Source organism: Mixophyes fleayi, chromosome 1, assembly GCF_038048845.1.
Source record: "Mixophyes fleayi isolate aMixFle1 chromosome 1, aMixFle1.hap1, whole genome shotgun sequence".
In the NCBI taxonomy this organism is placed as follows: Eukaryota; Metazoa; Chordata; class Amphibia; order Anura; family Limnodynastidae; genus Mixophyes; species Mixophyes fleayi.
The window spans coordinates 287,212,568-287,222,135 of NC_134402.1; the positions used below are offsets into that span (position 1 = coordinate 287,212,568).

At 38.6% G+C, this 9,568-nt stretch overlaps 1 protein-coding gene across 1 annotated transcript in view; it reads right to left on the reverse strand.

The window, feature by feature from the left end:
- The window catches only part of CARNMT1 (carnosine N-methyltransferase 1), a 19,169-nt gene extending 9,601 nt beyond the window's left edge, over window positions 1-9,568 (reverse strand). The window contains exons 1-4 of the mRNA XM_075210990.1: window positions 9,148-9,568; window positions 8,046-8,241; window positions 6,466-6,629; window positions 2,845-2,985 (exon numbers count right to left, since the gene is read on the reverse strand). Coding sequence (XP_075067091.1) covers window positions 2,845-2,985; window positions 6,466-6,629; window positions 8,046-8,241; window positions 9,148-9,374 — 728 coding nt within the window. The 5' untranslated portion in view covers window positions 9,375-9,568. The remainder of the gene's footprint in view (window positions 1-2,844; window positions 2,986-6,465; window positions 6,630-8,045; window positions 8,242-9,147) is intronic.

Sequence of the window (9,568 nt, forward strand, 5' to 3'; positions counted from 1 at the left end):
TGGAAAATATTAAAAGAAAAATAATTCATAGAAAACTATTAGTACAAACTTACTTATAACAATTATAATCCAAAAACAGAGTGGAATGGATCTGCGAAAAATACTGTTCAGATGTGGATGTTACAGCTAGGATTACAGGAAGAAAATACACAGCAGCAGGTACAAATTATAGCATTCTGCTGAGAGTACAGTACTCCTTAGTGTAGTTGTCCACAATCATGTCGTGCGCAGTATTACTAACACATCTCCTGGAGGTCACTATAAAGTGGAGTAGCTCAAAAGTAAACAACAAACTCTATAAAATAAGATGTCGAATGTTCACTCACAGTAAACATGTTGCTATGCCCCCACCCAACTAGCGGAACAGTAGGGGTCCAATACCCAGATGGGGTTGGAAGAGCACACATTCCTTCTTCAGTCTAAAGTGAATTGAAAGGACTGCATGACAGACCTACTGGCTCCATTTTCTATGTCAAGATTCCAAACAATGGCTTTATGAAACATCCAACTTAAATATTTTTATGTTTAAATCCCTCCTTGGTAAAAGGTATCCTTACTACACTGGCTTTAAAGGGCTGTCAGAAGCCATCTACCCAATCTTAGCCTCATCAGACAAGCAAGCTTGCACAGCTACTTTCACTGACAAAGAGAGGGGGTCTGCGATGAAGACTATCAGGTTTGTGAGTGCAGGCTTGAACAACGGATAAGCCAGTAAGAAGACTGGCACAAGAGACAATGTTTGTCTGTCAGGGTATCGGGCTAAAAACCTACACAGACAAAGGAGAAAGGGGGATTTAAATTAAAATAATTTACATTAAATGTTTACTGGACCTTTAAACTAACACATAATACTAGGAATTTGTCAGAACTGGAGTTACTGGAGGTCTATACTGAAAATCACTAAAGTTACCTACTCAAAGCTGAATATTGCGGATTACAGAATTCAGCTGCTGTACACATCAAGGGCACATACTATGACAAATACTACAACAATGGCTGAACTTTAATTTATAGAACCACTTATCCTTAAATTAAACTTCATAATATATTTATTTAAGTATTATTCAATTAGATATACTTGTAACTTTATAATATTTCGTTAAGAAAAAAGGTTGTGTTATATTAAATGTCTGTAGTGATGTTCCTGAATGGTCAAGCAAGGCGGTTTGTTTAAGTGATTAAAGACCGTAGAAATTGGTAATACCACCCATGAAGACATTTAGCCAAGACAGCAGCAAATAATCGTAAAAGCGACAGGAAAAAAAAAAAAAGTCAAACTATAGATTGTACTTAAATAAAACAAAATATATTGGCAATTCTGCAAAAAAAAAAATATTCAGATAATATTTTCCTTTAACATTCAGATCAACAGAAACATATACAAAAAAAATACACATGCCAACATGATTCCTCTCGCAGGGTAAGGCCTGAAAGTGGTGCTTTCTCTGTGTCCATGCGCCAAAACCTCAACATAGGGAACACTGATCCCTATGAAAATAAGTCACAGAGCAGACACCACTGTTCATAACACAATGATAGATGAACACATAAAAAGTACACATGGAACACCACCACCATCTCCTCTGTCACTCAACTCCGCTGGCTGGGCGTCACCTTCGACTCCTCTCTCTCTCTTTTGACCCCCACATTTAATCCCTTGCCCAAGCCTGTTGCTTCCCACTACGGAACATTGCCCACATACGGCCCTTCCTCTCTCTGGATGCCACCAAAGCTATCATCCACACACTCATCTCCCATCTCGATTATTGCAACCTCCTCTTTACCTCTCCCATCTCACCCCCCTCCGCTCTATACTCAATGCGGCTGCAAGACTCATCTTCCTCCCACGCCGCTCCTCCTCTGCCTCCCCTCTCTGCCTTGCCTTACACTGGCTCCCCTTCCCCTACAGAATCCTTTTCAAACTCCTTACCATCACTTACAAGGCTCTCTCCCAGCCTACTGCCCCCTATATCTCTAACCTCTTCTCCATTCACACTCCTGCCCGCTCCCTTAGCTCGGCCAATGACCGTCGCCTCTCCTCCACTCTGATCACCTCTTCCCACTCCAGAATCCAAGACTTCTCCCGGTCGGCCCCCCTTCACTGGAACAACCTTCCTCGCTCCATCCATCTCTCTCCTAATATGTGCTCCTTCAAACGAGCACATAAAACTCACCTGTTCCTCAAAGCCTACCAACCATCCACTTAACCCCCTTATCTCCTCTGCTCGTTCTCCCCTCACTTCTCCTGTGCCTGATTTTTGTTTACCCTCCTTTAGGATGCAAGCTTGTATGAGCAGGGCCCTCTTCCCTCCTGTCTCCATACCTGTTCTTCTGCTCCGTCTTTACTGCATTAGCCTGCCTGGAGTTTCTGAAGTATTGGTATTTTTTTGTTTATTGTTCAGTACTGTTTCACCCTCTATAGTCTACTGTTTTGTACGGCGCTGCGGAAATCTTGTGGCGCCTAACAAATAAAGGATAATAAATAATAATAATGGAAGCAATTTAGAATAGACACAGAGAAAGCAGGTGTGTATATACCCTTAAGGAAATCGTAAATAATTCTACAAGCTGCAACAAGTCCGATATTTGCATTTTCTTTTAGGCTGGTGCAAATTACACAAATGGAAATGATGAGTTACAAACATGCTGGAAGCCTGCATTTATAATCAGCCTCTTTAGGGACCATCATATCACTTTTAGCATACAGAAGGTTATCTGACATACGATATACACAAGTTCCGATTATAGATCATGTATTACTATATTTAAAATGATAACAGTAGTGTCAGACTGTACAACCAAGCTGAATAATTATATAGTAACATCAATAAACAAGTTACATACCTATTAAGTACAAAATTAGAAGAGAATAGCATGAAAAAACTCCATTCATTTCCTTGGCAAGAATACCCATGTTTTGCTATTTCCCAAGCCAGCCTACCAAGTCCAGCACCAGGCACCAAGACATTGACTTGAGATACATCGCTGTAGGTTAAAAAACACAAACAAAGCAAGTCAGTAAAGCAAGTCAGTAAAAAGGAGAGCACTGAAAAAGTAAAACAAACTTCAATAATAAAGAACAGACACATAAATGAAAAAGATTACTCCCCTCCCACTCCTATTAAAGGTTAATTTTTAGTGCAGTTATCCACAAGGGAACTATTCCACGGCCCACGAGAGGTAAAATATATTCTTCTACAGGAAGAGACTGCAGAGAGTATGTAGACCCCTGATTTGATGAGTGTGGGTACATTAAGAATCCTAATAACTCACTGGGATTTATAGATAAACCCTGTGCTCTAGTAACAGGTAGTTAGTAGTCTTAGTGAGACTACTTAGTGAAAATCTAAATATTATGCAAGCAGACAATAGGATTCTATTGTAAAATGCATTTATGAGTGTTCCGTCGTCATTTATGCCCTGGTGGTAGCCACACTACATTGCTGGGCTTTCCAGGTGCATTGAGCGTGTGATCCCTCAATATACCTGGAGGCAACTACACATATAGTACCCATCACCTATACATAGTGGCGGCAGCCATATAATGAGTGACCATAGGGTCATTCCACATCAAATCAACATCATTTTAGAAAAGAAAACAAACAAGCAAACGAAAAAAAACATACCTTACATTCTCTAATTTCAATTAAATTTGGTACAATACATGCTGCCATTGGTGTAAAGAAACCCCCAAATCTTAGGCTGATATGTACACAGTTTTGAAGTTATATCCCTTTATAGTCGCAATTTTTTTAAACAAAAACTTACTTTTAACTTTTTTTTTTTTAAATTGCATTTAGAGCTCATCTAACTGAGCTCGAGTTGGGCAAGGTCTCAATTTAAGTCTCTTTTTATAGGCTTTCATTTGATAGAACACAGCATTATGTTTTAATAACAATTTAAAATGTTACATTTTCAAAATTTTAAATTGTTAGAGAGCCATATTTTTTAATTTTTGAAAAAACATCTCAAACATTATTCATACTGTTGTTAATAAATTCCCAAAGTTTTATTTTGGGATCATGGTGGCATCATCTCCTACAAGAGCTTTCACTTTGGACTGTGTATTAAAATAATGAAATTTAGAGCTTTCTAGGCCTGTTCATCACCTTTAATTTATCTCCTTAAACAATCCCTTTCATGTATATTATGTACAATGACAAAGTATATTAATACTGAAATATTTAAAACATTTGTGATAATTTTATGTATTTCACATATTTTAAGAAATATTATTACAGAGCATTACCACTTGGTGCTGTTGCTCTGGATGGATGGTGCTACTTGATGGGTTGGAACTGGCTGAAGTCTTCATTTGTTTTTAGTATTTCTATTTCAGAAAGGGTGTACATTCGACCTGTTGGAATTAACAGATTCACCTTACACAGAACATCTACCATAGTGATCCATAAAACATCCGGCTTCCTTGGGTATGAAAAAGGTGATGATGGACCAGCTGGATGCAGGAATGTCACTTGCACTTCATCAATGTTTTCATCTTTCTCCAGAATAAATGTGAGCTACCATTCGTAGTCATAGACAGCATTTACATAACCACTGATGTCAGCAAGTGGGAGCTGATACTACATTATCTTGAGTAAGTGAACAATGACCCTATTGCTCCTTTCGAAGTGTTCAAAGTTACTTTCTGCAGCTGGCACAAACTTCTGCAACTTTTGGCATTTCAGAAAATAATTTACACATCCATTCTGAAACAGTTCTCAATCCCTTATTAGAAGCATGATTAACCTTTTTAAATAGGTTTAAACAATAAAAGGTACCTGTCACTTTCCTCCATCTTTATTATTCTTTACTTGTCTAATTTAAACACTGACCACTGCTCTAAACCAATTTAAACACCACAGCAGGCTTGGACTGCGCTGCCAGGGAGCAGGGGTAAATAATTCCTATGAGACTCTGCTGAGAGGTGAGAGGAGCATGTGCTGAGCCCTGATTGAAGGATCCCATCACATGCTCCTCAGACCCGTGGGAGATCAGCAGCAGCCTGATAGGCTGTGCATTCTCTTCTCTGCCTGTCCGGGTGACTGAGGCTTCTTTTTGTGAGTACAGTGTTGATCCCAGTCTGCTGGGTCTCTCCCTCCCAGTACCCCTTCTCCAAGTTGCTGTTCCTCCCTCCTCCCAGCACACATCCTTCCAATCGGATACTACACTGTAATTAAACACTCTGGGCCTGAGCCATTAAGGAAAGCGACGCAAAAAAAGAGGAGTGAATTTTCTCCGGGACAAACCATGTTACAATGCAAGGGATGCAAATAAGTTTATTATTTTGCACATAAGTTAAATACTGGCTGTTTTTTCATCTAGCACACAAATAATTGATAGCTTTATTTTCACACTGAAATTTAAAGTTGATCTAGGAAATGCCCTATCCAAACTATAAATCTGTCCCATTTTAAATTTACCTTCCCCTCCAATGCAACATGGTTTTGCCTAGGTGCAAAGTTACTCCTTTTTTATGCTTTGCTCTCCTTTATGACTCAGGCCCTCTGCTTTTTCAAATGTGACACAAATGGTCCAGGGTCAGGCAAGGTTTGTGTGGGCTTCAATTACTGACCAAGGGGCTTTTCTTCACTAATTAAAGCCCACTCACAATAGCCTGTCCCTGGACCACTTGGACCTGTCCCCTGGGCCACTACGCCTTTTACATTTCCCTGGACCACTTGCAGTGGTTCAGGAAAATGTAAAAGGCGGGCCTATTAAACACACTTGAAGCATGTTTCCACTTAGGTGTACACGTCTGTGCAGAAGTGGGAGCAGGCGCTGTCTGTAGAATCACATCCCCGAACAAACCTGCAGAGTAACATGCATTCCTCTAATGAAGTGAACTGGAAAAAAAAAAATATTGTTTTGTTGATTTTCTCAGAAGTGTAGGGCCTCAATAAACACAATTTTTATGAATCACTCAAAACTGAACGCTCCTGTAGCAGTTGATCCCATTATGATCCAAAAATAAAACTTTGGGGATTTGTTAACAGTATGAACAATTTTTAGATGTTTTGCAAAAATTTAAAAATATGTTTTTTTGCGAAAATCAAAATTTTGAAAATGTAACATTTTTAATGTTTATTGAAACATACTGTTGTGTTATAGATGACATGAAAGTCCATAAAAAGTGTTTAAAACAAGACCTTGCCCAGCTCTCTAGCTCAATCAAGTGAGCTACAAATGCAATGTAAAAAAAAAAAAAAAAAAAATGTAAAAAGCAAATATTTCGATAAAAAAGTGCAACTTTAAAGACAGATAACTTCAACACCAGTGTACATATCAGCCCAAGATTCAGGGGTTTTCTTTACACCCATGACAGCATTTATTACACCAAATTTCATTACATTGATGTGGGATGACCCTGGTGTTAAAGTATCACAGAGACAGGAACAATAATAAATTATATTCTGTTGGGAAGAAGGAGAATATAGATAATCTATTTAATGATAAACGTATTACCCTTTATCTTTAGGAAAATATTTCAGAATCTCATCAACGATGGGCTGATAACAAGCGTCTCTCTCGGACTTGCCTTCTTCACTCCAATCACGTACAAATTGCTTTATCGTTGACTTTAGCTTGTCCATGTCAAAGGTGGATACAGGGGTGAGCTTTCTGTGACCCTAAGGAAGTTATAAAATGACTGTAAGCTCTACACATTAACTATAGCAGAATTCTATAACGCACAAACCTACTTCCATATTTATTTATTGAAAAACAAAAACACAACAATATGCCCTTGTCTTAGAGATGCTTTGTTCAAAACATATGGTCATGTAAATACAAGCAAGTATCTCACCACCTTTTGTGATAATCAAGCAGAAATAGTGGTTTAATTAACAGTATAGCAGCCCCAATCATGTTAATGGATTAATATATGGAAAATACTGAGGTCCTGTTTGCCAAATAACATACACCTACTTATATGACTTCCTAAAATTGTTTTCTAAATTCCAGCGTTACTTAACAGTTTGCTGTTATCGTTAAAAAAAACAAAAAAAAAACTGTATGGCTGTAAAAGCCACCTAATCATCTAACAAACACATCAGTCTCATCAGTATCGAGATCTTTTAACACAAAGAGTAGAATGGACTATTTTTGACATCATCAGGAGGGCAAGCATCTGCTCACAAGTAGGAGGGTCTAGACAGCAAGCTACACCCACAGTGTTCTGCTAATAGGTGAATGGGAATAAATGTTAAAATTGTTCTGTTAAGAATTACAATTTTAGAAAGGGAGGAGGTCCTTCCGATTGCACTTTTTATAATGACACAAAGTAATGCACAGAAACAAGCCAATTAAAATATACTAACCTGAATAAGGAGTAAGAAGAATATGATGTGCATACTGCATTGAGAGTAAACACCCCATTACTGTAAATGCTTATGGCTGCGTGCATAAGGAACATGCAACACTTTCAAATTATACCTCTAAGATGATAAAAAACCAACAGACTTTAGAACCGAAAATCCTCCTCCTCCCACCTAGTAGAACCTTAAGGCTCCCGCAACTGAGCCCCTGTAGCTGGGGAGATACAGTGGCTTTTACAGGCTGCAATAGGATCACACTCAAAATTTTCTAGAAACTACAACTGTTGCAGGGGAGGGGGGCATTTTAGTAAGAAATTGCTATGCTCAAGAATAGTCTTAAGATAAAGTCAGCGATGTGTCAGGGAACCAGAGTGTTGTGCAAAGTGTACCCCCAATAAAACCGCTGCACCTCTGGAAAACATCATTGACATCACACTAAACCATATGGTGTACAGGCAACATATTTTTGCTTCATTTCTTCACATTTCTCATGAAAATGATATAAATCAATAACCCTGTAGAATTTATATGAGACACTGAACAACACATTACTCTTAAACCAGCAAAAGTACCAGCTCTAAAATCATCATCATATAGTTGTAAGGCGCTAGAGCAGAACAGTCACTACACCACATGGTACAAAACAAGTACTTACGATGTTGCTGAAGAATGTGCAGAAGTGAGATAGAGGGTAGGGGTGGCCTCGATGGTGAGAAAATAAAGACTTACATTGCTGCCGTACTCTTTGTTCTCAAACATGTGTGAGCAATCGTTGACAATCATCTCCAGAATCTCCTGATTGTGATTGGCACATTTACGAATTCTGTCCAGGTTAGAATGGAATTGAGGGACCATTTTTTGTTGACTGTTTGGCAGAGACAAAAATTGTCTTTCTGCACGATTAACACGCTCATGGATGTGAGTTCTGACAAGATAAAACATTTTATTAAACACAGAGGAGGGGAAAAAAATATACGTTTTATTATATTTTGCAACATAAAAGCAAGTCTAGATTATCAAAATGCCAAACATGGCCCAAATTTCATCTTCTATAGAACTGTGTCCATTGTGTTATACAAAAGTATGTCTAAACTATAAGCATTTATTGAATAGTTAAGAACAGTCTACTACATTTTAGAAACTTTATCAGATACGGTTCTGTTGATAAAGCTCAAGATGAAAAAAAAGAAGTCAACGGAAAACAAAAGAAGAATTCAACATTTTAGAATATTTACATTTGTACAGCACTTCTATATCATGATCTCTTCAAACATTATAGGCCATCCACATTTTGATAAACATGTGGTCAACATCTCAAAACTGAAACAATTTGTCTTCAGTTTCATAAGTAAAGATAGTTGTATAGAGGTGAACAAAATATATTGAATTCAGGAGACAGTAAGATCAAGAAGCCAGCAGGATCTTCTAAAGATCCAGAAATGACTCCTAAAGTAAAGCACTAGCAGCAATTAGTTTTTTTATTGGCTACCAGTCCCCTGGGACTTCTTTTTCCTGCAAGTCCACAGAACACATTAGTAATTAACATTTTGTATTTGAATCACTTTCCAATAGAACTTATTTGGAGACACATGGTGTAAAATACACCAGATCATCACAAGAAAAAACTAAAGTTAGTTTACATTTCAGACTAAAGTGAATAATGTGTGTCATCCTATTCATTTCCACTGCACTACAGTATTGTTCAAGAACCTTTGCTGTCCACATGATGCACCTGAAAGCTCTCTGTACAGTATGACAATGCTTTATAATGGCTCTCCAAATTCTAATTTACAATGATGTTTTATTGCAATGACGTTATGCATATATTCACCCATAGCAGGAAAAGGTATTAATGATCTTCCAGAAGTGCTCTCTCTCCAGCCTCTCCTCCTCCTCCGGGGTCTTGCGCTGCCTCCTCTCGGTGTATACACTTATCTCCAGCTCATCCTCTTCCTCCTTCCCAGAGAGTATGCATCCCTGCTCTGTATTGGTACCCGCACAGCCCTCCAGCTCCTCTGAGTCTCTTCTCCGTCGCCGCCCTCTGCTGTTGGTTAACATGTCTTGGGCTGACTCTGCACACGCTGTCCCCGGCTTGTATAAAAAGGACAGAGCGGTGCTTTGGAGCCTGGGTTGAGTGGAGGGACAATGAACACCACGTGATGCGACCAGACCTGGCTTCTATACTGTGGATGACAGCAAAACTAGTACCGAACGTGGACTCTGCTTTCCGAGTGTAGGCAGCTTGTATATGA